General features: G+C 43.1%; 1 protein-coding gene across 1 annotated transcript; it reads right to left on the reverse strand.

Annotated features, from left to right (window-relative positions):
- LOC115175823 (brevican core protein) lies at nucleotides 1–26171 on the reverse strand. Its single transcript, XM_029735357.1, has 14 exons — nucleotides 25805–26171; nucleotides 15782–15861; nucleotides 14651–15028; nucleotides 14239–14413; nucleotides 13727–13854; nucleotides 11784–12077; nucleotides 9607–11211; nucleotides 7586–8584; nucleotides 3918–4025; nucleotides 2589–2747; nucleotides 1939–2021; nucleotides 1640–1784; nucleotides 1150–1332; nucleotides 1–443 (listed from the first exon to the last, which is right to left on the reverse strand). The coding sequence occupies exons 1-14, from the start codon at nucleotides 25918–25920 to the stop codon at nucleotides 388–390; spliced, it is 4509 nt and encodes a 1502-aa protein (XP_029591217.1). The 5' UTR covers nucleotides 25921–26171; the 3' UTR covers nucleotides 1–387.
- Between the last annotated feature and the right edge of the window lie 1584 nt (nucleotides 26172–27755).

The raw sequence follows: 27755 nt of genomic DNA on the forward strand, positions 1-27755 counted from the left end.
TGGGTGTGGCTGAAAAAGCCAAATGCACTAATTTGAAGGAGTGTCCATATACTTTTATATATATAGTGTACAATCCGGATGGATGGACAAGGACTTACTGATAATAGATATGCTTCAGGATTTTCGGAAAGCCTAAGGACTAAGGACAGATCAATGTGCTTTGGGGAGGAGTAGGAATGTAAATACCAAACTGACCCTGTGTCCCAATACTCTTTCCTTGTCTCCTTTCAAGATCAACATATTGCCTTCACATGTTCAGCCATTTCAGATCTCTGGTCAATGAAGAAAGAAAACTCTTGAAGTGTAATGGGACGTGGTATGGAATTTAAAAGTTCCACTTGATGTCCCAGTATTGAGCCGTTTTCTTTGTTTGTGATTCCTCTTCAGTCAGTTTCCTGTTGTTGGTGATGTTACTCCTGCTACCTGTGCTGTGTTTCCTGCCCCTGAAAGGAAACCCCAACAAGTTGAAAATAAAGACTTCTGACAAATCTGTTGGATTAAAAAGGCAGTGTCATATGTTCATCCCTTTCATCCATTTATCTTGTCCCTCCCACATAATGTCCAGAGTGAGAACATTGTCTGATTTAGACACTAGTTTTCTGGGTTGGCTTTGCCTGCTGTTATGGCATTGCCTTGACTTGAAAGGCGCATTTCAACAAGCGCACAGCACTGTCGATAGTTGACATTGTGCCTCCTACAGGCAATTCCCTGACGGTCGTGCAGATTGCATTCGCAGTAAACGCTGCGGACATTGGCTCAAGTGTAAACTACCTTTAAAAGTGAAGTGCAGTGCGCTTGTCGACAATGCGATTGATAAATCCCAGCCTTGAACCCAAAGATAGATGTTTTCCTCCAGAGCTAAAGCAGATTCAGCAACTCCCCCACTACAGAACAACTAACTTTCCGGTTAAAAAAAACCCTGTCTCTGCTCTTAAGCATCTCCTTAGTTCTTTAAAAGAATCAGTGAGACTGACTAAATCAAAATTCTTCAGTATTTCTTTAGTGAGGCAGATTCTTACTGACAGTCTGTCATGAGAAATGAACTGCATCCCAATAACTGTTCTTGAGTCATATTTAGCAATATCAGAAGTGTAATGGAACATGGTCATGGGTTAGAGATAGGTGGGCTGATCATAGAACTGTTCATACCAGGAATGCAGAGGATCTGGGGCTCCTCCCAGTTGCCACCAGCTAGGCACTTGACCAGAGGGTTTTGTCTCTGCTGGAAGCCCTGGGCACAGTAGTAGCGCACAACGGCGTCCGTCTCGTACCTCTGGCGGATTCTGCCAAACGCAGATGCGTTCCGGACTTTGGGGGGAGGGCCACATGAAGCTGTGGGAGGGGTTACAAAGGCTGTAGGTGATAATGTCTTCTAAATCAAACACATACGAATGAAAAGTTGAACGATTATTTGTCCTAATGTACACATTCAGTTATATTTTCAGCCTTACATTAGTTTGGGACTGTATTGAATGTGTGCATTAAACATCTACTTCTACATACGTCTAAGTTAACTACCTCTGTGACCTATTGCCTGTATACTGTAGCAATATAATCTATTGCACAGAGGTAGTTACAGGTATGTAAAGGCACTGGTAGATAGGTGCTTGTTTGTAGTAACATCATGTCTATTACTCACAGGTGCCTTTCTTGCAGGTGTAGGCCAGGTGGTAGTTGCAGGGCACATCACTCCAGCGCCCGGCATCATGCCACACCATCACCACACAGTCCTCTCCAGACAGGAAGTAACTGTCAGGCTGGCCCCTGTACCAGTTCTCATAGAGCTGTGAAGACAAGGTAAGAGACACAGAGCTGTAGTTGTTAAGAAGCATGGGAGCTAATGTCTTGTGTTCCTGTGTCTTTGTAGCTGCATGTCATCCTGTGGACATGTTTTGACACAGTACTTGTTCTATGTCAAACCAGTCTGTCTGGACTCACCAATGGGTTGCCATCGGACCAGCGGAAATCCCCCTCGATGGTCTTGTCGTTCAGTCCAGTCCACTGATACTCCTTATAGTTATCTGCGGATAGAATGAGCCATTTATTTGCTTTTCAAGCAGTAGGCCTATCACTTCCCGAAGAAATTATACAGTAGGCCTTTGTCTTTGTGCTTCCACTGCGAATATCAACAACTCTGCCGAGGTTTGTGTTTCCAATTGACTGGGCATTAAGTTACTTGGAAGTAATGTGGCCACGTAATTTAGAACATGCTAAAGCTGCCCCCATCACTCCCATTGTTTTTATGGTAATTCCTGCTAATGTCAGCAGTTGGTGAGAGTGGCTTAGTACACAGTCTGTCACTCTGGTTAAAGGTAAGTGTACATCTAATTTATTTAGTAATTTTGCTGAACTACCTCTTTAATCAACCAGATTAGCATTTGCATGTAGCGCTTCCGCACAGCAGGGTCATGGGCCTTCCTATGCTAATAAATAGCACAGACAAACCCTTGAGAGCTTGCTGCTATATTTCCAATGTATTAATATACTGTAAAATGGTACGCTACGCTAACAAATGGAGTTGCCTATCAGTGAAAGAGAAAAGGTGGAGTATGAAGTTTGGTGGCTCGCTGTCACCACTCCCACCGTACTGTTAATGAAGTCCTGCTCCTCAGGGGTCATGATTGACACCAGGTGGCCCCCCACCATGCGACAGTGCTGCTCCGCCACCTCCCAGCTCAGCCGCTGGTTGAAGTGCTTGTAGCAATTCCCGTGGAACTTCTGCCAGCCCACCCCACACTGCTCCAGATCTAAAAAGACAGAACAGGAGGGAGGGAAAGAGATTTACTAGACGGAATTCTTTTTATTTGAATGATTAAGAGGGAAAGGTAAGATCCGTTTAGCTTTTCTGACCATTGAACAGGAAAGAGAGCGAAGGGGTGGTGTTGATGGAAAACAACGAGGGGATCTGAACTAAACTACCTTCAGACCTTGGCCGGGATTCAATCAAAGATACATTATCGACACGTTCAATACACTTGACTTTTGAAGGAAATTGTTTAAGCTTGAGCCAACATGCCCAGTGTTGACGTGAATGGGATCGCCGCCAATGTCAGGAAAATGGCCATTGATTGAATCCTGGCCTTACTCTGTAACTAGATGATTCTAACCCAGGGAGGCAGTTCCCCTGATTCCCTGAGCAGATGGATCCATGAGGTTCATCCATCTAAAGAACACTTCTCATCTCACCTTCTTTCCGTTTCTATTTTCTCATCCCTAAATCTGTTGTGACAGGAACACGGTGGCATAGCAAGCAGGTCTCAAAGAAAAGGCTTCGTCCGACTGAACTGAAGGGGACAAGGTTTTGTCCTTTCTTGAGTTGGGCTCAGGGATGGAACAGCCAATTCCTGGATTGTACTCTTCAAAACAAGGTGGGTCTTTGTGATTAATGGGCTCTTAAAGCCACAGTGTGTAATATTTATATTTTGATTGATTGAGTTAATAATACTACTAGTTATGAATAGACTAGTACTACTAAACTAGACTAGTACAAATGTCTTACCTTCTAATAACAAAACAATGAAGGACCTGTTACTTTGTTTATGTTTTGGCCGTATATATCCAATTACTTCTTTATTACGAAGATAACTGGAATGTGGCTCCACTCATCGGAGCCTGACAATCTGCTTCAGCACATACAAACCCACAATTATTATTACTGAATGTGGTGGTGCATTACATTACATTTTAGTCATTTACCAGACGCTCTTATCCAGAGTGACTTACAGGAGCAATAAGAGTTAAGTGCCTTGCTCAAGGGCACATTGGCATATTTTTCACCTATTTGAACCTGCAAATCCCTGAGCTTAACCCGCTAGACTACCTGTCACCCAGTATTCTGCCATCTGGTGCAGTATAACACTTTTTAATAGCACTCTTGCAATTATAGAGGTACTGTAACAGCTGAATGAGGAGCTCACCCATCTGACAGAGGTCACCTCCATAGCTGGGCAAACAGAGGCATTTGGTGCTCTCGCCCATCTCAACGCAGGTGCCGCCGTTGGCACAGGGGTTCTCCAGACAGGCATCTGAAACACAGCAAGAGGCCAGTCCTGCCAGCTCTGATAATCATATACACCTACTACTGTAGTAATAGTGGTAAATAATAAAGTTGTACTGTAGTGAAAATAATACAATGATAATATCCTACGATTACAGCCTAGTGTGTAGAAAGCAGTGAGGGCAGCGTAGCAAAGAGGATGAAGAGAACAATATTTAACGTGGTTAAAATATGAGTATGATGATAAAAGAGTTGAAGACAAAGAGTTTCAGAGATGACGTAAAGAAAAAGCAAGGTTGGTGAAGGTCTGTAAGGCTGCCCAATCAGGTGCCTCATCTCTTGCCAGAAGGATGTTCACTAGGTAGCCTAGTGGTTAGAGCGTTGGGCCAGTAACCGAAAGGTTTCTGGATTGAATCCCCGAGCTGACAAGGTAAAAATCTGTCACTCTGCCACTGAACAAGGCAGTTGACCCACTGTTCCCCGGTAGGCCGTCATTGTAAATAGGAATTTCTTCTTTATTGACTTGCCTAGTTAAATAAAGGTTAAATAATGATTTAAAAAAACAAACATAGTCCTTGTCATGTCTGCTGAAGATGTCACCATTACCTTGACTGACTCCCTGACTATTCACCAGGGCAAGTACTTATTAACTCTCAGGATAATTACGCCCTCTCTGGCAAGGATGACTAAGGCATTTCTATCACGTTGACAATTACGATGATGATTTCAGTGTTGTGATGATGAAGGCGATGTGACAGAGTGCAAGGGAATTAGTATTACTGTCTTTATCTGCAATTGATTACCTACAATTAACCTCTCATGCTGTTTTCCATTGGTTATACTTTTGCAGGTATATCTGTGTAGATGTTATATTCTGGTCCGAGAACATATTACCAAAGTACAGTGTTAAGATTGCTGACAATTGTAAAAAGGAACTATGACACATTATGGATGCCTCATACCTTAGTGGTATTTCTGCAATCTACTGTAAATGGAACCTGGGCTGGAACCAGAAGTGAGCGAGTGAGACTTAGACATTAGACGATTTGGTATGAAAATGTGTCCAAACACCAAGATAACACCAAATAGAATCTAACTGAAAGTATCACATTGCCTCGTGTCAGACTAGAGGACACACGAATCTGACATTATACAACAGGTGGTTCTAATCCGGAATGCTGATTGGTTAAAACCGCATTCCAGATGGTGTCACTTTACCCCTACCTACATGTACAAATTACCTCAACTAACCTGTACCCCCGCACATTGACTCGGTACCGGTACCCCCTGTTTATAGCCTTGTTATTGTTATGTAATTTTCTTGTGTTACTTTTGATTCAATTTTTTTTAACATTAGTTTATTTACAAAAAAATGTCTTAACTCTATTTCTTGAACTGCATTGTTGGTTAAGGGCTTGTAAGTAAGCATTTCCCAGTAAGGTCTACACTTTTTGTATTTGGCGCATGTGACAAATACAATTTGATTTGACGTGGTCTATTCCACAAGTTACCTCCCACAAGTTACCTCCAAATTCTCCTTTTCTTTAGATGAGCATGCAATTAGCCAGTAGATGGCACCAAAGTTCACATATTGAGTTGATAACAACACTCACAAAGCCTGCATCTGGCATTACCTCAGTGTCGAGAAAGTTTGATGTAGAAGTTGTCCTTAACTACAGATGTAGGAACAGATTACCCAACTCAGTATTTTAACCATTAGATTAAAAAAAATATCAGCTGCTGTGTCAGTGGTTAGGGAAACTGTCAGAGCAGCTTACCGATCACTGTACCTGTACACAGCCCATCTGTAAATAGCACACCCAACTACCACATCCCCATTTTGTTATTTTTTTGTTGTTGCTCTTCTGCACCCCATTATCTCTACTTGCACATCATCATCTGCACATCTATCACTCCAGTGTTAATGCTAAATTGTAATTATTTCAGCACTATGGCCTATTTATTGCCTTACCTCCCTAACCTTACTACATTTGCACACACTGTACATAGATTTTTGTATTGTGTTATTGACTGTACGTTTGTTTATCCCATGTGTAACTCTGTGTTGTTTTTGTCGCACTGCTTTGCTTTATCTTGGCCAGGTCGCAGTTGTAAATGAGAACTTGTTCTCAACTGGCTACCTGGTTAAATAAAGGTGAAATAAAAAATAAAAAGGGAAACTTCTACCTAACCTGTCACGAATGTAAAGCACCAGTGACAAAGTAAACCTAAAATTAAAGGCCATGTCCTCTAATTTAGATTTTCACCTTTAATGGTTACGGCTCTGTGAAAAGGCACATTTACTAAAATGAGACGGCAAATGTAGCATTTTATAAAATTCTGTGCACGTTATCCAACAGGCTGGTTTATGGTCTGTATGAGTTAATTCCTTAGAGGAGAAAGCACACATGTTTAAAGAACAATCCATGCTGTTAGCTGTGCTTGTGAGATGCTGCTTCTGACTCGCCATCTAAAGTACAATCACAATCTGCAAAGACCCATTTTAGATTAGATGACATGGCACTAATCATGCCACACTGACTATACTTTAACGTCAAACAATAAACCAGCCTCAACAGTTTCCATTTTGCAACTCTTACTCATTACAAATGTTTAAAAGATTTGGAAGAAACTATGATCAGACTGCCATCTAGGAGGTCATTGTCATTTTTCAAATGGTACGTCTTGTTACACTGGGAGATTGATGGCATTACAGACATTTTTATCTCAAATAACATTACAAATATTCTGATAGATGTAATTTACATATCTACAAGACTTGAAAACCGGACACTCACTAATTATGGTTATAAAAGTGACATTCCTTGCCATACATTCTCTACTATATACTAACTCAATAGTTGCTGAGTTAGTTTAAAAAGTTACTGATGTTTTGTAATTGGGATACTGTCCCTCTATTAAATCAATAATATCTGTATTCTTTACCAATAAAATGTCAGTGGTGTTGCATTTGGGAGTCAGTGCTGTTACATTCAGAGTTAGTGGAGTTACAATGAAAGGACAAATGTTTGTCCGGTTGAATAACACTGTTTTTTTTCACTTGGAATTGTGCTCAAACTAATATGGGCCCCCGGTAAGAGGAAATTGACTGTTTGAATGCAGAAATATTCAGGACGGTGAAGGTGCAAGTTGGACTTCACTCTTGCAGGAAGAGTAGAGGGAGACAATCAAGCATCGCAATTCTCTTTCACAGAAATGGTGTGTCCGGGCAATACAGTACTTCACAGAAGTCAATCTTTGAGTGAAAAAAAAAAAACATCATGCACAGCAAGACTGGTTTGTTTGACAAATGTCAAAAGGGGGTTGTCCCATATATCTCTCAATGCTCAATTCTTGGGCATCACAAGGAGCAGGGTGCTCTTTAGGGGGGAGGGAGGGGGAGGAGGGTGAGTGGGCTGCTGAGACAAACAGTGAGACAGACGAAGAGGGGGGAGCCGTTGGGAGGGTGGCGGTTTACAGAAAATGGAGCAAGGCAGCTTGGGGTGGGAGAGGCCGGGGTTTAGTGCATCGCCGTGTCGAGCAGCAAGAGGAGGGCGGTTAGGCTGGTTAGGGTGGCTCGAGTGTTACCTGAAATCTTCCTGGAACTGCCCACAGCAGCCCTCTCATTGGGCAAGATGAGCAGAGTCGGCGGCTGGGTGAGGCCGATTTCCAGATCCAACCGGCCCTGATCCACAGGGGGCATAAGAGCCGTCACCCTCTCCGGCTCTGGGGGACCTTGTTTAGTGGAGGTGACGGGGCTCCACGTCTGTGTGGCCCACTCTGTGGATGTGTACATGGTGGATGTGGACATAGTGGCAGCGGTGGGATCTGTACTTGAGGTGGACAAGGAGTCTGACCCAAACAGAACAGGTTCAGCTGAGGAGTCTGGAACCTCTGTCTGGGAAGAGGTGGAAGCGGGTTCCCCGCTGTATTCAAGGTCGTCCTGAGACTCTTGGGGTGCAGAGGTGGTATGGTGCAGATCCCAACTGGGTGTTTGCGACTCAAGGGGGAAGACTGTAACTTTTTCTCCGGGGGGTGGTTCATCAGTGCCTGACTCATGTCCACTTCCGTCTTCTTCAGGGTCCGTGGTTGTGGGATCCACCTCTATTCTGGACATGGCCGTTGTTTGATAGCCCATTGTGGTAAACTCCACAGGCAGCTGGGAGGTGGTGGACAGGTCTGGAGACTCAGTCGTAGCTATGCCCTCTCCAGACCCCAGGTGCTCCTCATCAGACTCCCTTGGTTCCAGCTCCACTGCTCCTGAAGGTTCCAATCTTTCTGGATTGACGATACCCTCGAAATCTAAACTGGTGCTGCCTTCCGGCCTAGCGGAGGAAGTTCCCTGGGAGGTTCCTTGTGGATGGCCTACTGTGGAGTACACAGCTACTGTGGAGTACACATCCAGTCCCAGCTCCTCAGAATGATCCAGTCCAGATGAGATGCTGCTTGAATGCGAAACTCCTGTCTGCTGCTCACTGGGGATGCTGGTGGCTCCAGGGGAGGCAGACATGTGAGTGGTGAAGTCAGAGAATTCAGAGGTGGGGGATCTGTCTGTGTGCATTCCCTGGTGGACACCTAGGTCTATCTCTGTAAAGAAGGTACAATATACATTATTATTGCATGATTATCAAGTCTTAAGTTCTACACAGCCCTACAATGACAAAGTACATACTTTTGAGAAAAGGAGTTAGGAGTAACATCTGTAACATCTATAAGATCAAAAACATCTGTAACATCAATAAGATCAAAAACATCTGTAACATCCAAGATATTATCGATGGAATTTTTTTACATTAATACTATTTTTAAGTATGATCAAAATACACTTGCTTCTAAAATAACAAGCATGTTTTCATGCAATGGGCAGATGCAGTTGGTCTAGAACAGAGCAGCACGTATCACACTTAGATGTACACAGAGGGCGAATGTCAATGACATGCATGTCAATCCCTTCTGTCTCAACGTTGAGGAGAGATTGACTGCATTGCTATTGGTCTATGTGTTGAAGGTACAGAACTGTCTGTTCAAGCAGTTGGTACACAGTTCGGACACTCATCTGTACCACACAAGACATGCAACCAGAGGACTCTTCACAGTCCCCAGGTCCAGAACTTAGGCTAGGAAACACAGAGTATTAAATAGAGCCATGACTAAATGGAACTCTCAGCCACCCCAGGTAACTCAAGCTAGCAAATAAAACCAGATTCAAAAATGAGATAAAAGAACACCTTACGGCACGACGGGGACTGTGAGAAGACACACACACATTTTTATGCATTTTGTATTGTATTTTTCATTGTATTATGTATGTGATACGTGGTTGGGATACGACTGTGATATGTGGTTGTCTCGCCTGGCTATCTTATGATGAATGTACTAGCTGTGTTTCGCTCTGGATGGGGGCGTCTGCTGAATGGTTAAATTGTAATGTAAATGTTTTGCTATGTATATTATTTGCTGTGTTGATTCCTGTTTGGACCACAGCAAGAGTAGCCACTGCCTCGGAAGCAACTAATTGGGTCCTAATAAATACAAAATAAAAAAAATATTAAATATCATGTATCATAAAGCTATAACCCAAAGTACATGAGGAATTGGCTGCCACATACCTTGGGACATATCTCCAGATCCATCCAGGGGCAACCACACTGAGGTGGCCCTTCCGTGGGGGGAGAGTGTAGACCAGACTGTGTGAGGATCAAGCTCTCCCGGGGATTCGGTCGAGATGGATGTCTCCTCAGGTTCTCCCACGATCGCCTCTTTGTGCCTTCTCTCTGCGGTGGGGTCACGTGCCACGGTAGCATTCTCTATGGGGTCAAAGGCCATGTTGGTAGTCTCTTGTGCATTCTTCCGATGACTCTGGTTACCTGCTGTTGTGCTGTAGTTGGCTTCCAGTTGATCCAACTCCAGGTTGGTCTCTGGCATCGGCTGGAAGTGCTTGGAAGAGCCTGACTGCTGGTAGTCGGGTTCCTCCGGGTTCATCTCTGGCATCGGCTGGTAATGTCTGTGTGGCTCGTAGGACGGCTCTGGGAATTCTGGGGTCGTTTCCAGTTCGAGCCGGTAGAAACTGGAGTTGCCTTCGTGAAGGGAGTCTGGCACACTGGAGGTGCTGGGTAGTGAACTAGAATTCTGGGAGTGATAGTCTCCTTCGAGGAGGGAGTCTGGCTCACTGGAGGTGCTGGGTAATGAAGTAGGATGTTGGGAGTGATAATCTTCTTCATGAAGGGAGTCTGGCTCACTGGAGGTGCTGGGTAGTGAAGTAGAATTCTGGGAGGGATAGTCTCCTTCGTGGAGGGAGTCTAGCTCACTAGAGGTGCTGGGAAGTGAACTAGAATGCTGGGAGAGATAGTCGCCTTTGAGGAGGGAGTCTGGCTCACTGGAGGTGCTGGGTAGTGAAGTAGAATGCTGGGAGGGATAGTCTCCTTTGAGGAGGGAGTCTGGCTCACTGGAGGTGCTGAGTAGTGAACTAGAATTCTGGGAGTGATAGTCTCCTTCGTGGAGGGAGTCTGGCTCACTGGAGGTGCTGGGAAGTGAACTAGAATGCTGGGAGAGATAGTCTCCTTTGAGGAGAGAGTCTGGCTCACTGGAGGTGCTGGGTAGTGAAGTAGAATGCTGGGAGAGATAGTCTCCTTCGAGGAGGGAGTCTGGCTCACTGGAGGTGCTGGGTAATGAAGTAGTATGTTGGGAGTGATAATCTTCTTCATGAAGGGAGTCTGGCTCACTGGAGGTGCTGGGTAGTGAACTAGAATTCTGGGAGTGATAGTCTCCTTCGTGGAGGGAGTCTGGCTCACTAGAGATGCTGGGTAATGAAGTAGGATGCTCGGAGTGGTAGTGTTCTTCATGAAGGGAGTCTGGCTCACTGGGGGTGCTGGGTAATGAAGTAGGATGCTGGGAGTGGTAGTGTTCTTCTACAGGAAGTGAAGTCTCATCAAAAGGCTGGATGAGGTACTGGGTGGAAGCTGTACGGGTGAGTGGGACCTCTGTGCTTGACATGGAAGTAGGGGGAGATCCTTGCAGGTCCTCCCGAGCAGGAGCTGACTGGAAGACGGGGAGGGATTGCAGGACACTCTGGGCCTCTCGCTCCACTTGCTCTGGATCCTGGCTCAGATGGAGCTCCTCGGCAGGCTCCATAAGAACAACAATATCTTGTCCGATGTCCTCTGGCTCAGTGGCAATGTAGTCCATGGGGGCATCAGTGTGAGGATTCCCATTACCTGAGAAGAACAGGGAGTAGACAGGAGACTCAGTGAGATTGTGTTTGTTTAATGATTATTTTGCATAATGATTATTTTGCATAACACAAAATAATCCATGGAAGCATGCAATCTAACAAATATCTTGCAATAAAAAAAACTATTTTCTATGCTACAACTAACTAGTCCAAAAACACACCTCTGAAATAAGTACTGAAGTTTGTGGAAATCTGAAATTAATGTAGGAGAATATAACACATTAGATCTGGTAAAAGATAATACAAAGAATAAACATTTGTTTTTTATTTATTTTTATTTTACTGTCATCTTTGAAATGCAAGAGAAAGGCCATAATGTATCCTTCTAGCCCAGGCACAATTTAGATTTTGTCCACTAGATGGCAGCAGTATATGTTTTAGACTGATCCAATGAACCATTGCAGATCTGTTCAAAATGTTGTATCAAGACTGCCCAAATGTGCCTAATTGGTTTATTATTACATTTTCAAGGTCATACTTGTGCATTCTCCTCAAACAATAGCATGGTGATCCCGTAGAGGTTAACTACTAATTAGTCCAGTACAAGACTCAGACCTCTGAAACAGTAAACATCATGGCGGCTGGATGATTCAGGGAAGCCTGTCTGGTTGCTATAGCGATACAGGGTCTTGACCCCTGCCTGAGGCCCTCCACAGCGCGCTCTAGGCGTGATGACGGGGTAGCGCACACTGCCATCAGACAGCCAGCCAGGGTTGCAGCGGTCCAGACCCTCACTCCACGCCATGTACAGCTGCCCTGTGGTAGCCAGCTGTGCCCCTTCCTTCTCGCAGTACGCCCAAGCCTCATTCAATGACAGCTGCTTAGGGGCAGAGCCATGGAACACCTCCCCTGCACAAAAAAGGTCATGTGTTAGACTCCTAATGGGATTTAGACTCCGAACGATTGTCCTAGATCCTTTATTTTCCTGCAGTATCTGGAAAAATACAAAAGGCTGAACACATGGGAGAATGAGATCTCTGTTGGGAAATTGACATCAATATTTGATATGTATTGTATCTGTCCTTGGAGGGAAAGTATTATCAATGTCTAAAATGTATGCTGTGTAAATACAAATTCACTGACTCATCTAAAGTGTGTACTCTGTCCACTAGCTAAAATCCCTACATGCCTGTAACTTAAAGGGATAGTTCACCCAAATTACAAAATGATATATTGGTTTCCTTGCCCTGTAAGTGGTCTATGCTAAAGGTATGACAGCAATCCATGATTTGGTTTAGTTTTCCTGGCACTGCTACCATGTTTTGTGGCACACATCCCATTCAAAGTCATGGGACAGATATTAGCATTTTTCGCACATCATGTCCAAATAATCAGAAAGTATCTAAAATTGTGAAGCTCAACAAAGTCACTTAGAAATTATTTGAATATGATGCGTGAAAAATGCTAATATCGGTCCCATGACTAGGATGGTGCCACAAATGCTGAATACTAAAAGGTTAGCATGGGAAACTAAATCAAAGCATGGATTGCTGTCATACTTTGTTCAGAGACTGTTTGGAGGGTAAGAAAACCAGTATGTAATTTTGCAATTTGGGTGAACTATCCCTTTAAGGACACCCAACAAAGTCATTTTATAGAGTGCCTTCAGAACACATGATGATATACAATGACAAAGCATCTGTCTTGGCAAAATTACATATTGTCCTTTATTATTTTTTGTCACAAACTTACAAACATACGTTATTGCTCAGTAGAATCACATTTACTCACACTGTCACTATTTACACTGCCTTTTTACGGGGAACTATTCACACGGTCACTATTTACACTGCCTTTTTACGGAGAGCTATTCACACTTTCACTATTTACACTGCCTTTTTTTATGGGAAGCTATTTACACTGTCACTATATATACTGCCTTTTTATGGGGAGCTATTCACACTGTCACTATTTACACTGCCTTTTTTATGGAAAGCTATTCACACTGTCAATATTTACACTGCCTTTTTACGGGGAGCTATTCACACTGTCACTATTTACACTGCCTTTTTACGGGGAGCTATTCACACTGTCACTATTTACACTGCCTTTTTTATGGGAAGTTATTCACACTCACTATTTACGGGAAGCTATTTACAAATAGCTTCCCTGTAGCTCAGTTGGTAGAGCATGGTGTTTGCAACGCCAAGGGTTGTGGGTTCGATTCCCACGGGGGGCCAGCACAGGAAAATAATTATATGAAATGTATGCATTCACTACTGTAAGTCGCTCTGGATAAGAGCGTCTGCTAAATGACTAAAATGTAAAATGTAAAATGTAAAAAAAATGTCACTATTTACACTGCCTTTTTTTACGGGAAGCTATTCACACTCACTATTTACAGGAAGCTATTTACTCTGTCACTATTTACACTGCCTTTTTACGGGGAGCTATTCACACTGTCACTATTTACACTGCCTTTTTACGGGGAGCTATTCACACTGTCACTATTTACACTGCCTTTTTTACAGGAAGCTATTCACAAGTTTTTTTTTTACCATCAATATGCTCCACATAACAATACACATCAAACAGCTCCTCTGGTTCCAGCGTCCCATAGTTCCTCACTCCTGGGCGGCCATCCATGTCACCATAGCAACCTTCCCGGGGAACTTGGATTGGATATCTGCGGAATAGGTGAAAATATTTGTATTTCCTGTGCTAAGAAAATGTTGTAAAAACTAACTCTGATAGGTGAGGGGCCTCAGTCATTGTTTTTTCATCTGTTAGTGGGAATTGTTGTGTGTGTTGGGAACACAGACCAAATAGAGTCCCTATCTTACACATGTAAGCAATGATAATGCTCATGAGGAAATCTAACATAATTAACACCAGGACTAGAGTGAGACTGATTCAGGTCAACATACAGTCTGCCAGAAAATAGTATTACATACCACACGGTGGGCCAAATTCAAAACCCCCAGCAGCCTATAGGCGTGTGAATTAGTCAAAACAAAGTATTGCACCTTTAAGATATGTGTCTTTGTATTATAAGACAAGTTGTGGATACCTGACAGATTGGTCAGCGAGCCAGCCGGCGTCACACTGCTCATAGCCATCGTAATAGGCTGCCAGAAGCTGGTCGGGAGTAGCAATGTGTGCCCCAATGCTCTCGCACACCCCCTGGGCCTCACTGAACGAAAATGCATAGCGACCAGAGGCATGTCTGTAGTGGAAGACCACACCTACATGCACACACGTGTGCACAAACACAAACATACACACACAGAGAAATATGGACAGGCTCAAATACACAATATGTGGTAAAAACTGAAAGAAAAAATATTAATAGTTGCATACAAGGCAAAATCTGGTTGTTTCTAAACCTGTTCGCTGTCTCTAAACCTGTTTGACAAGTTAAAAAAAATCTAAGAAATTCACATCAACTCCTACAACCTTAAAAATCCTTCTCCCTCTGTTACCTTTGACCTTGATCTGTGTGAAGTCGCTTGCGTCGTCCAGGCCCTGCTGCACCTCGCAACGGTAGCGCCCTGTGTCTGTTGATCGCAGCTCCCCCAGCCAGAGGGAGAGGTCCTCGGGCGAGTCTGCAAAGTTGACCAAGGAAGCTCGTTCTCTGTAGGCCTCGTTGACCTTCACCCTTTGACCCCGCACCACCAGGATCTCTGTCTCCTCCTGCTCCCCATCATGCAACACGCTCCACTTGACCCGGGGCGGGATGGGGGGCGAGGAGGACGAGGGGGACAGGGACACCAGACAGGGGATTGTGATGGAGCCTCCTAGCTGTGCAGTGAAGATCGGGGTTGCCTTGGAGATGGTGACCTGGAGTTGTCGGTTGTCATCTGAGTCAGGAAGGAGAGACACAATGAGTAAATGATGCTGACTGAGTAAGTGGCCGGCTATTGACCTCTAGTGGTGATGGTGAATAATGCATTTCGGGGACAATCTTCAAAATTCTGCAGCAATGGTTATATTCCATGGATGAATATAATTTCCCCAAAAAATATATGATTACGGAGTGGGCGGAAAAGCAAATACTTTAATCAGCTACATGTTGAATATATAGAAATATAAATGATACATAATCGACATTTATATTAACTATCTTCTATCCATTTACATTTTACATTACATTTAAGTCATTTAGCAGACGCTCTTATCCAGAGCGACTATCCCAAGCAACTGTAATACAGCAACTATTATGCAGCAATTACTATACAGCAACTGAGGCTTTAAAGTTTAGTTCATGAGGACCACAGGGCTGCTAAGGCTAAAGGGATACTTTGTGATACCATTTTATGTCTCTGCGTCCAGTATGAAGGAAGTTAAGAGGTAGTTTTGTGAGCCAATGCTACCTACGTTAGCACAATGACTAGAAGTCTACAGGAACAGCTAGTAGGCTATTGCGCTAATGCTAGCAGAGACATAAAAATGGTACGCACAAGTTCATCTGACTCTGGGGAAGTAGATAAAGGCTAAAATCCCAAAGTATCCCTTTAAAATAATAACCTGAAATCAAAATAAAAGTTTTAATGCAATGCATTGTCATCCCAAATAATGATAGTCCATCAAAATACACGTTAGAAGATCTGTACCTTCTGAGTATCCTGTTTGGGCGGGGAAAGCCAGGGTCAGATGGCAAACTGTGCACAGAAGGAGGAGGAACCTTACTGGTCTGTGGAGGAGAGGTAGTGAGATGAGGGAAAAAAATTGACATATTACATATGGCATATGCACCTCATTTGTACCTCATTGAAAGAAACAATCTCTACTTCACCAATTGGTTACAGTATTTTTTTGTTCGCTTATTTTACGCCTACATTATATACCCTCTATGATTTGAGCGTAGATAAGGACAGAGGGGGCAGAGAGTGATGAATGATGAGTATTAAAATGTTAGATCCAAGAAGTAGGTTGAATGACATAAACAGCGTCAAACTGATCGATAGAGAGATGAGAGAGAGCAGGAGCAGAGAGAAGGAGGTGTGGAGAAATAGAGGATGATGAGATTGAAAGTGTAGTTGATGAAAAGCACATGCAGTATGAGGAAAAAATGTGGGGGTGACAGAAAATTGACCATTTATGGGAATAAAGTAAAGACTAAACGGTCTTAATTCAATCAAATAAAAAGATCAGGGACCTTGAAATATCCTAATACAGGACACAGAGACATTGGAGGAGCAGTTGCTCAGCCCCCAAAAAGGAATCCGGCGGCACATCTACATCTGACCGCAAGCTATTCATCACCTCCAAGAGAAAATTACACGTCTGCATAGCCCAGGGCTGCCTGCCAGTGCTTCTTCACCAGTCTGACCCTGTTATTAGCTCAGCAGACATGGCAGGCGGCTCTCACTGACCTCACACAACCTCAGAGGAAGCCACGATGGAAAGGGGAGGGGCCATAAACATCTACCTCACACAAATGAGGGCAGAGGCATTTTTGACAAAAGACAGCAGAAGTACTTCTTATGTTTTTCAAAATACTTTTCAGAAAGGACAGGGCAACAAACTTTACCTCATACTTTTGAGTACTTTCAGAACCTTCTCCAAAAGGGTATGCTTTTTACCTTTAACCTCATATAATTTAAAATATTTCAATTTTGTGTGTCTTGACCACCAGTTGAATCACCTATACGACTATGATTTCACTCATAACATCTTTATGCCATCCCCGTTTTTCCTAGATGCACTTTCCAAAAATTCTGCAAACTTGAAAAATTTGCGTAAATTACCATTTAGAGAAAATATTTTAATTGTCAACGTCCCTCTAAACCTGATAAGTTGCCAAGTTTCCTGCGTTTGGCTTAGCTAGTCGTAAAAACCTCTCTTCCTCCATGAATGTTGAAGGGAGAATCTCAATTGGTATTCTCAACTCCTTGCATCCTCTTCTCTTTTTTTAAAAAGCCAAAGGTAATCAAGGAGAGGAGGGGATGAAACGTGGAAACAAATGCACTTCTATGAAATGAGACCTTCTTCACTAGCACGTCATGACAGTTACAGGCGTGGTATCCCAACATAAATGTGTGAAGCATTAAAACTAAATGTAGGTAGTTGTGCTACAAATATTCTAGATAAAAGGATAAGTAGTGTATCGTTTTTAAATATGTGCAACAGCTGATTCAAAGGGGGTGTGGCAGATTTCAAAACTCTTCTGCTGAGGATTTCGCGAGAGGAGGCTATCGAGGTGAAAAGGACACTCCTGCATTCGCCTACTGACAAACTGACACTCTCCTCGACCACTTGACCACTTACCGGTTTCTGGGTCACAGAGGAGAGGAGGACGGAGTTCAGGAAAGGACAGACTTTTGGCCAATTGAGAATCTCCCTGAACGTTTGTCGACTGGTAGTATTAGCAGAGTTGCCAACAAACGGAAGTTAACAATGCCACACTCCATCTTAACTTCTCCTTCACATTTACTGGATTGGTTGAAAAGTGCAGAAGAGAACCTTCCCTAACAGTTAAAAACATTTTTTGTCGAGAACAGAATGTGGGGGATCTAGTTTCAGGCGTTTCTTTTACGCCTAGCTATGTTAGGTTAGCTGACTGGGTAAGTATACAGTGTGGCTGGTGCCATCTAGTAGCGGTGAAGAAAAATGCATTTTGGGGAAATTCTGCAGCAATGCTAAATTCTACAGATAAAGGCAAATTTTAGTGCCTTTTCTGCAAAAAAAAGCAATAATTGCGGGAAACCAACTTTTTGAAAAATGCTCCAGTTATCTGTCTTTGTTACGCATAGTTGTGAATATTGTTTTTGTTTCATTTGCATTATTTTTCAGTCAGACACAGTAGACTATTAACAGACACAGTAGACTATTAACAGACACAGTAGACTATTAACAGACACAGTAGACTAAGTCACTTGGACTGCAGTGTTTTAGAGACAAGCAGAGTCTGTGAGCTGCTCAAAGAAATAACACCCTGCTAACATTAAATGAAGAAGGTCTTCCCATTAAAATACACACAAATACTCTGTGTGTGTGTGTGTGTGTGTGTGTGTGTGTGTGTGTGTGTGTGTGTGTGTGTGTGATTCAGGCTTTTTTAGTCATTCTATGTGACTGAAATTCTAATAATCAAGCACCAGTTGCAACAATCCACCTCCAACAGTTTCACAGAGCTTTCTACTGGCATACTAAATGAGCCCCAGACACCCTCTAAACAAGTTCATTCGACTGACCAAGGAAGACCCAGCACATATGTTATACCAGTACACTTCTCTGGATACCCAAGATCACCTTCTATCATGATACAAGTCATGGTAAGGAATATGTAAATTCAGGAGACAACACATAACCTACTCTGAGTTGTCTGTGTTAAAGGGCTCGTACAGTAGCTACTCTGATGCGGGTTGTAGCTACAAATGTATGAGGTTGTCGCTTCATCTCTTGGAGGCTTGAAGTACTTAGAACTTTGAAGTCCAGACCTACACTCATGGCATTCCTACTTTTAATTGATGCTTGTTTTGCTTTTCAAGTGCTTTGAGATTTGTTTACTTGTATATGCTGTGTACTGCAATTCAGCTTTTAGCTGCCAAGTACGGCCTACATGTAAAATGTAACAAACTACTACTACTACTACTAATAATAATACTTCTACTAACATTTGTGGATATTCACTCTCTTCTGTGTTAATTGAAATTGAAAATTCAAGTCCTTATATGACCCTTTGAATGTGAGCATTTCGGGACCACTTCAAAGTGTTTGCCTAAAAATCTGTCTTACAAAGTAATTACGTAGGCAGAGACAGTTAAACTACAGTGTAAGTACATCTTATTCCATAATATTTAAAGGTCGACTCAGCGCTACGACATTGGCACGGGCAGCACCACAGAAGTTGAGCTGAGAACGATGCAAGACGTTGCTCTCACACAGTCACACATAAGATCTGCACATGTGTACAGGTGTGCTTCATGCTGCTACAACGTAGTAGCTACAGAACCAAAACAGAGGATAAGTTTAGCCTCGCGCTTCAACATTGTTGAGGAAATCAGCCCAATATTGTGTGTAGATCTTACATCGCTGAGTCTACCACCTCTACAGGATCGGTGTCCCCGCCACGGGACGGTTAAGCTAACATAGGCTAATGTGATTAGCCTGAGGTTGTAAGTAACAAAACAAAATCCCAGGACATAGACATATCTGATATGAGCAGAAAGCTTAAATTCTTGTTAATCTAACTGCACTGTCCAATTTACAGTAGCTATTACAGTGTAAGAATACCATGCTATTGTTTGAGGAGAGTGCACAATTATGAACTTGAAAATGTATTTAAAAAACTATTAGGCACATTTGGGCAGTCTTGATACAATATTTTGAACAGCTGTGCAATGGTTCATTGGATCAGTCTAACACTTTGCGCGCACACTACTGCCATCTAGTGGCCAAAATCTAAATTGCTCCTGGGCTGGAATAATACATTATGGCCTTTCTCTTGCATTTCAAAGATGACAGGACAAAAAAATGTAATAAAAAATAAATGTGCAGTTTTGTCACACAACACAATGCCAATGATGTCTCAAGTTTTGAGGGAGCGTGCAATTGGCATGCTGACTGCAGGAATGTCCACCATAACTGTTGCTAGAGAATTTAATGTTACTTTATCTACCATAAACCGCCTCCAAGGTCGTTTTAGAGAATTTGGCAGTACGTCCAACCGGCCTCACAACTGCAGACCACGTGTAACTATGCCACCCGGACAGCTGATGAAACTGAGGTGTATTTCTGTCTAATAAAGCCCTTTTGTGGTGAAAAAGTCATTCTGATTGGCTGGATCTGTCTCCCCAGTGGGTGGGCCTATGCCCTCCCAGGCTCACCCATGGCTGCACCCCTGCCCAGTCATGTGAAATCCATAGATTATGGCCTAATTAATTCATTTCAATTGACTGATTTCCTTATAAGATCTGTAACTCACTAAAATCATTGAAATTTTTGCATGTTACGTTAATATTTTTGTTCAGTATAAATATATATATGTATTTAGTTATATATATCTACAGTACCGCTCAAAAGTTTGGACACACCTACTCATTCAACTGTTTTTGTGCACTGTTTCTTAGGCCAAGAAACATGAGAAATGGACATTAGACCGGTGGAAATCTGTCCTTTGTACTGATGGACCGCAGAGTGAAGCAGCCAACAAGTGCTCAGCATATGTGGGAAATCCTTCAAGACTGTTGGAAAAGCATTCCTCATGAAGCTGGTTGAGAGAATGCCAAGAGTGTGCAAAGCTGTCATCAAGGCAAAGTGTGGCTACTTTGAAGAATCTGAAATAAAAAATATATTTGACACTTTTTGGTTACTACATGATTCCATATGCGTTATTTCATAGTTTTGATGTATTCACTATTATTCTACAATTTAGAAAATAGTAAAAATAAAGAAAAACACTTGAATGAGTAGGCGTGTCCAAACTTTTGACTGGTACTGTACATAAGCACACATGCACTATAAAGTATGTGTTTCTTTCTGAGTCAACATTTAGGCCGGGATTCCATCCAACACAGATTAGTGAGCTGCGTATAACAGGATACTTTAAAAGGCAATTTTCCAGATGTTCATGAAAATCATGTTAGCTGAAGTCACTCGCAATCAAGTCAATCTTAGTCAATCGCAGTGCACAGGTCATTCATCTGTGTTTTTTTAATCCTTACTCTCATCATTACTGTTACTTTATATCAAATGACAATCTATCCATGCAAAGGTCTCCAAATACAAAGCAAACAAAGAGACACAAGTGTAGTATAAAACGGCACTCTCTTGTGGTCGAATAAATGTTGTTTGTATTCATGCCAGCTGGGTTAGCTCCACAGACATGCAGCCATTAGTATTCTTGACTAGAAAATGTCTCACAAAAGGTGAGCGACGGGCAAGAGGACAGCTGCACCCTGTGTTTCACTTTATATCAGTTCTCTTACAAAAGTCCATGTGGGAAGATTACAGGACAAGAGGCTCTGGCACACTTTATTTAATTTTTTTATGGAAAAGGAAGCCGAAAACCACTAGGAATCCCTTTAAACAGGACTTGGCCACATGAAGAGGACGCTAACCGGGGATATATATAATTGTTATACGAGTATCCATAAACACAGGTTTGTATCCATCCTAATGGCGACAGACTGATGACGGGGAATAAAATGGCGGTCATGCCTGGTTACCTTTCAGGAAGAACGTCCTTGGACTTAAATTCATTGTGCCGCCAGCTTTTCTGCTCTTTTTAATTAAGAAAACAGTGAATAGAACTCAAGCATCACCCAGAGACACCACCAAGAGCAATTCCATATCCAGAAAAAGCTGCCTGTGCAATATCCTCAAGTACATGATACACAGTATAAAATAGGGCTCTTTAAACCGGTTCTTAACTTTTACCAGATCTATTTTGTTATATTCTCCTACATCCCTTTCACATTTCCACAAACTTCAAAGTGTTTCCTTTCAAATGGTATCAAGAACATGCATATCCTTGCTTCAGGGCCTGAGCTGCAGGAAGTTAGATTTGGTTATGTGATTTTAGGCGAAAATTGAAAATAAGGGGGCGGATCCTTAAGGGTTAAAGCGTAAATCATTGTCCACAGACACTAAGACTTGATAGTCCGGCGTCCCATTGTGACATACGCGTCTCTGAGACCATTGTCCACAGGGGACGCACAGCCCCAACGCACACCTTCCCAAAATTCCCAACCGACGCGGCTCCCATGTACACAGCCTTTTTTTCATTTGAAAGTGTTGACAGTTGGAGAAATTGCTTGGGTTGCGCTGAGAATTTGATAAGTCTGAAAGCCAACGGTACAATATTCTAGAACACTGCTGTGCAAACGCATACAAGGTTTGGACTATGATACCTGCTTTATGCAGACGCAAAAAGACAGGTAGAATGCAAGCAAAACGTTGTTGAGAAGTAACTGTGGTGACTTTGAAAATAGGTTATCACAACCCATTCTGCACTTTATTATGATATCAAACACTTATACTGTACTGTGTTGTGATGCACTGTGTTCTATAGTCACCAACCCTGAGCCAAGGGGGCTATGTGATGTGCAGCTTTTTGTTCCAGCCCACCACAAACACTTCTGTTCCAATCAATTAGTTCAATCAAATTAGTTCATTCTGGTGCCTTAGTGAAGGGCTGGACCAAAAGCCTGCACACCCTGTATCTCTCCCGGATCCTGGGTTGGTTGACTACAGGTGTACTGCCGCAGTACATGTCTCATACAAGAGGCGTACCAAGGTCAAATCACATAAAACAGCTGCAAGATGGCGCTGATAGAGATGGAAGCTTCGCTTCTAAACTGTGCAGTATTTCGTTTTTTTATGTATTATTTCTTATATTGTTAGCTCAGAAAACCATAAGTGTTATTACATACAGCCGGAAATAACTATTGGATATCAGAGAGGCGTCAACTTACCAGCACAACCAGCACTACGACCAGGAATACGACTTTCCCAAAATGGATCCTTTGTCTGCACCTCCCAGGGCATTTGAACTGATTCCAGAGGCCGACCCAAAACAACGCCATCGGAGGAGAGGGTACCGGAGCGGTCTTCTAGTGAGGCTTCAAAATCGACGAAATCAGGGCAAGAGTTGCTTTCCAAAGAGATATCTGGGATTGTAACATACTCTGTTTCACGAAAACATGGCTAGCTGGGGACAAGGTTGTCGGAGTCCATACAGCCAACGGGTTTCTCAGTGCATCGCACTGACAGGAATAAACATCTCTCCGGTAACAAGAAGGGCGGGGGTGTACGTTTCATGATGTAACTCATGGTGTAATTGTAACAACATACAAGAACTCAAGTCATTTTTTTCACCTGACCTAGAATTCCTCACAGTCAAATGCGGACCATATTATCTCCCAAGAGAACTCTCCTCGGTAGTCGTCACAGCCATGTATATCCCCCCGCAAGCGGATACCAAGACGGCCAACAAGGAACTTCATTGGACTTTATGCAAACTGGAAACCATATATCCTGATTTATTGTAGCTGGAGATTTTAACAAAGCTAATTTGAGAACAAGGCTACCTAACTTCTATAAGCATATAATTTGCAGTACACAAGCGAGTAACACACTCGACCATTGCTACTCCAACTTCCACCATGCATACAAGGCCCTCCTCCGTCCTCCTTTTGGAAAATCCGACCATGACTCCATCTTGTTGCTCCCCTCCTATAGGCAGAAACTAAAACAGGAAGCACCCGTGCTTAGGCCTATCCAATGCTGGTCTGAACAATCGGATTCCATGCTTCAAGATTGCTTCGATCACATGGACTGGGATATGTTCCGGGTAGCCTCAGAAAATAACATTGACGTATATGCTGACTCGATGAGTAAGTTTATAAGGAAGTGTATAGGAGATCTTGTACCCACTGTGGCTATTAAAACATTCCCTAACCAGAAACTGTGGATTGATGGCAGCATTCGTGCAAAACTGAAAGCACGTACCACCGCATTTAATCATGGCAAGGCGACTGGAAACATGGCCGAATACAAACAGTGTAGTTATTCCCTCCATAAGGCAATCAAACAAGCAAACCATCAGTATAATGACAAAGTTGAGTTGCAATTCAACGGCTCAAACACGAGACGTATATGGCAGGGTCTACAGACAATCAAGGATTACAAAAAGGAAACCAGCCCTGTCGTGGACATCGACGCCTTGCTTCCAGACAAATTAAACAACTTCTTTGCACGCTTTGAGGACAATACAGTGCCAACAACACGGCCCGCTACCAAAGCCTGTGGGCTCTCCTTCTCCGTGGCTGACGTGAGTAAAACATTTAAACGTGTTAACCCTCGCAAGGCTGCCGGCCCAGACGGCATCCCTAGCCTCGTCCTCAGAGCATGCGCAGACCAGCTGGCTGGTGTGTTTATGGACATATTCAACCAATCCCTATCCCAGTCTGCTGTCCCCACATGCTTCAAGATGGCTACCATTGTTCCTGTACTCAAGAAGGCAAAGATAACTGAACTAAATGACTACTGCCCCGTAGCACTCACTTCTGTCATCATGAAGTGCTTTGAGATACTAGTCAAGGATCATATCACCTCCATCCTACCTGTCACACCCAACTGCTTACCGCCCCAATAGGTCCACAGACGATGCAATCGCCATCACACTGCACACTGCCCTATCCCATCAGGACAAGAGGAATACCTATGTAAGAATGCTGTTCATTGACTACAGCTCAGCATTCAACACCATAGTACTCTCCAATCTCATTATTAAGCTTGAGACCCTGGGTCTCGACCCCGCCCTTGGCAAATGGGTCCTGGACTTCCTGACGGGCCGCCCCCAGGTGGTGAAGGTAGGAAACATCACCACCACTCCGCTGATCCTCAACACTGGGGCCCCACAAGGATGCGTTCTCAGCCCCCTCCTGTACTCCCTGTTCCCCCATGACTGCGTGGCCATGCACGCCTCCAACTCAATCATCAAGTTTGCAGACGACACTACAGTGGTAGGCTTGAGTACCAACAACAATGAGGCAGCCTACAGGGAGGAGGTGAGGGCCCTAGGAGTGTGGTGTCAGGAAAATAAGCTCTCACTTAATGTCAGCAAAACAAAAGAGATGATCGTGGACTTCAGGAAACAGCAAAGGGAGCACCCCCCTATCCACTTCGACGAGACAGCAGTGGAAAAGGTGGAAAGTTTTAAGTTCCTCAGTTTACACACCACCGACAAACTGAAATGGTCCACGCACATAGACAGTGTGGTGAAGAAGACGCAACAGCGCCTCTTTAATCTCAGGATGCTGAAAAAATGTGTCTTGTCACCGAAAACCCTCACTAACTTTTTCAGGTGCACAATTGAGAGCATCCTGTTGGGCTGTATCACCGCCTGGTACGGCAACTGCACCGCCCACAACCGCAGGGCTCTCCAGAGGATGGTGTGTTCTGCACAACGCATCACCGGGGGCAAACTACCTGCCCTCCAGGACACCTACAACACCCGATGTCAAAGGAAGGCAAAAAAGATAATCAAGGCCACTGCCTGTTCACCCCGCTTCCATTCAGAAAGCGAGGTTAGTACAGGTGCATCAAAGCTGGGACAGAGAGATAGAAGCTGTTTTTCAATCTCAAGGCCATCATATTGTTAAACAGCCATCACTAGCACAGAGAGGCGGCTGCCTACCTACAGACTTGATATCATTGGCCACTTTAATAAATGGTTCACTAGTCACTTCAATAATGCCACTTTAAGAATGTTTACATATCTCGCATTACTCATCTCATATGTATATACTGTATACTTCACTATCTATTCTTTACTATCTATTGCATCTTAGCAACTCTGTTATTGCTCATCCATATATACTCATAAATTCTTATCCCATTCCTTTACTAGATTGTGTGTATTAGGTTTTGTTGTGGAATTTGTTAGATATTAGGTTTTGTTGTGGAATTGTTAGATATTGCTGCACTGTCGGATCTAGAAGCATAAGCATTTCGCTACACTCACAATAACATCTGCTAGCCATGTGTATGTGACCAATACAATTTGATTTGAAGCTCTGTAGCTCTTGCACCCATTTTAGTGAGGTTGTGTTTTCTGCCACTTAATTTCAAGGTTGGGGGATGCTTAATAGAGTGTTTAGTTTAGATCAAATTTTGCTTTCCCTCCTTACCTCCTGCTCTCCATCCCTTCACTTCCGTCAGGACACCTCTCACTCTTCTGCTTATGCTCCCACTCCTCCATCTCCCCCTCTCTTCTCCACCCGCCCAGCCTATATGTCGTGTCCATTACTGAAGTGAACTAAATGAGCCCACAGTCCCAGAGGCTGCGTGGTGAAAGCCAGAGAAACAGAGTGCACTCAGAGCAGCCGGCTCTCGCCTCCTGCAGGGTGGGATGAAAGGCAAGAAGGTGCATGATGTCCTGGTTTCCTGGATGAGGAGACTGAGGAGACAGTCACGGGGGAAGCAGAAGATGTTAGCAGTCTCTGCACGGCCCAGTGAGGCACAACATCCGCATGTTGTTTTATAGAAAACTACAAAAGGAATGTTCTGGCACAGATACACAAGAGAATGTTGGCGGCTTGTTTTTAATTCTCTCAGCTCATTGTCTCTTCATCACTGGTCTGTCCTCCGTAACCCTAGTTCATTTATTTAACTTCCCCTTTTTCAATGAACACCGGAGGCTAGTTCAAGTTCCTTTATTAAGTACTACCTCTGACTCTTCCCCACAACCTTGTCTGTTAAAGGGATAGTTCACGCAAATTACAATGCAATTTGGGTGAACTATGTCTTTAACAACCATGTAGAACCCAGTTACTTTTTGTTTATTAATTTGACCTACTTCCACATATTCATAAATCACTCATGTCTGTTACCACAAAAAAAGCCCTTAGGGAAGATTACTCTCCAACTCCCCAGTGTCTGTTTCCTCTATCACACATCCCATGAGTTTGCTCATCTTACCTCTACAGTCATGTATGGCTGCATTGTAAGTTGAGAAATGTGTGTGTGCTGTAATTTGAACTTTCACGTAAGTCAAGTATTAATGTCAATGGGAGAATGATGTCATTGACGTGGAAATCTCTAGTAAGGATTATTACATATTATTTGGGCTGGAGATTCAATAGATTTTAAATCCTAATGGATTTATCTATTTATCCATCCATCCTTCCTTTTCATGTAGCTAATAAAAAGTGTGTGAATCACACAACCAACCCCACTATTGCAATTTCAGATTCATGGTTGAAAATAATTTTTTGTTGTTGTTCTTTTAACCCTTTATCTCCCCAATTTCGAGATATCCAATTGGTACAGTCTAGACCCATCGCTGCAACTCCCATACGGACTCGGGAGAGGCGAAGGTCGAGAGCCATGTGTCCTCCGAAACATGACCCTGCCAAGCCACACTGCTTCTTGACTCACTGCGACGCAGTGCCTTAACCGCTGCGCCACTTGGGAGTGAAAATGACATTTGATTGAACCGAATGAGTCTATCAGAAAGTGTCTTCAAATAAACTGAAATCGCAACAAAAAAATTGAAATTGAATTTTAGCCAACCCCCTGATTTGACTGAATTGAAACTGAATTGACCCCAACCCTTGTGTCAACATAGTTGTACTACCGACCAGTGGTTGACAAACTCTTCAAAAGTTAAAATTCACAACCAATGGTGGCAATAACATTTGTTTGTCAAGACTGCACCTTCCGACATAGCTTGGGGGTTGGATGTTCTACACTAATGTGGGCTCTGGACAACAACCTTTGTGGCCACAAAGCACACAAGCCAGGGATAATAACAAGTAATATACGCCCACTCCGTCACCGGCCATTTTAAATCACGTCTGGCAAATTAGGTTGGTTAAAATTAGCCCTGAAGTTGAATATTGATAATAGTTTGGTAGTTATGAGCTAGAATCCTATTGGTGCCACTAGATTAAAGTGCCAAAGCAGTACTGCGGGGGTAAGATCATATATGTGCAATCATCTTCTTCAGATGGGTTGTATTGAGAGGAGAAGAATACTCATCATGAGGGTTAGCAACATCTCTACTCAGAAAATAGTTCACATCAAAATTAAATAGCAACACAGTTGATATTTACTATAAATATTGACTATATATATATA

The sequence above is a fragment of the Salmo trutta genome, chromosome 36 (genome assembly GCF_901001165.1).
Source record: "Salmo trutta chromosome 36, fSalTru1.1, whole genome shotgun sequence".
Lineage (NCBI taxonomy): Eukaryota > Metazoa > Chordata > Actinopteri > Salmoniformes > Salmonidae > Salmo > Salmo trutta.

Coding starts and splice junctions, on each gene's coding strand:
- LOC115175823 (XM_029735357.1), bottom strand. CDS start 25,920: ATGGACACGACATATAGGCTGGGCGGGTGGAGAAGAGAGGGGGAGATG. Junction 11,212..11,783: donor TGATGTTTACTGTTTCAGAG/GTCTGAGTCTTG, acceptor TGTTCTTCTCAG/GTAATGGGAATCCTCACACT. Junction 1,333..1,639: donor CACCTGCAAGAAAGGCACCT/GTGAGTAATAGA, acceptor CCCCTCCCACAG/CTTCATGTGGCCCTCCCCCC.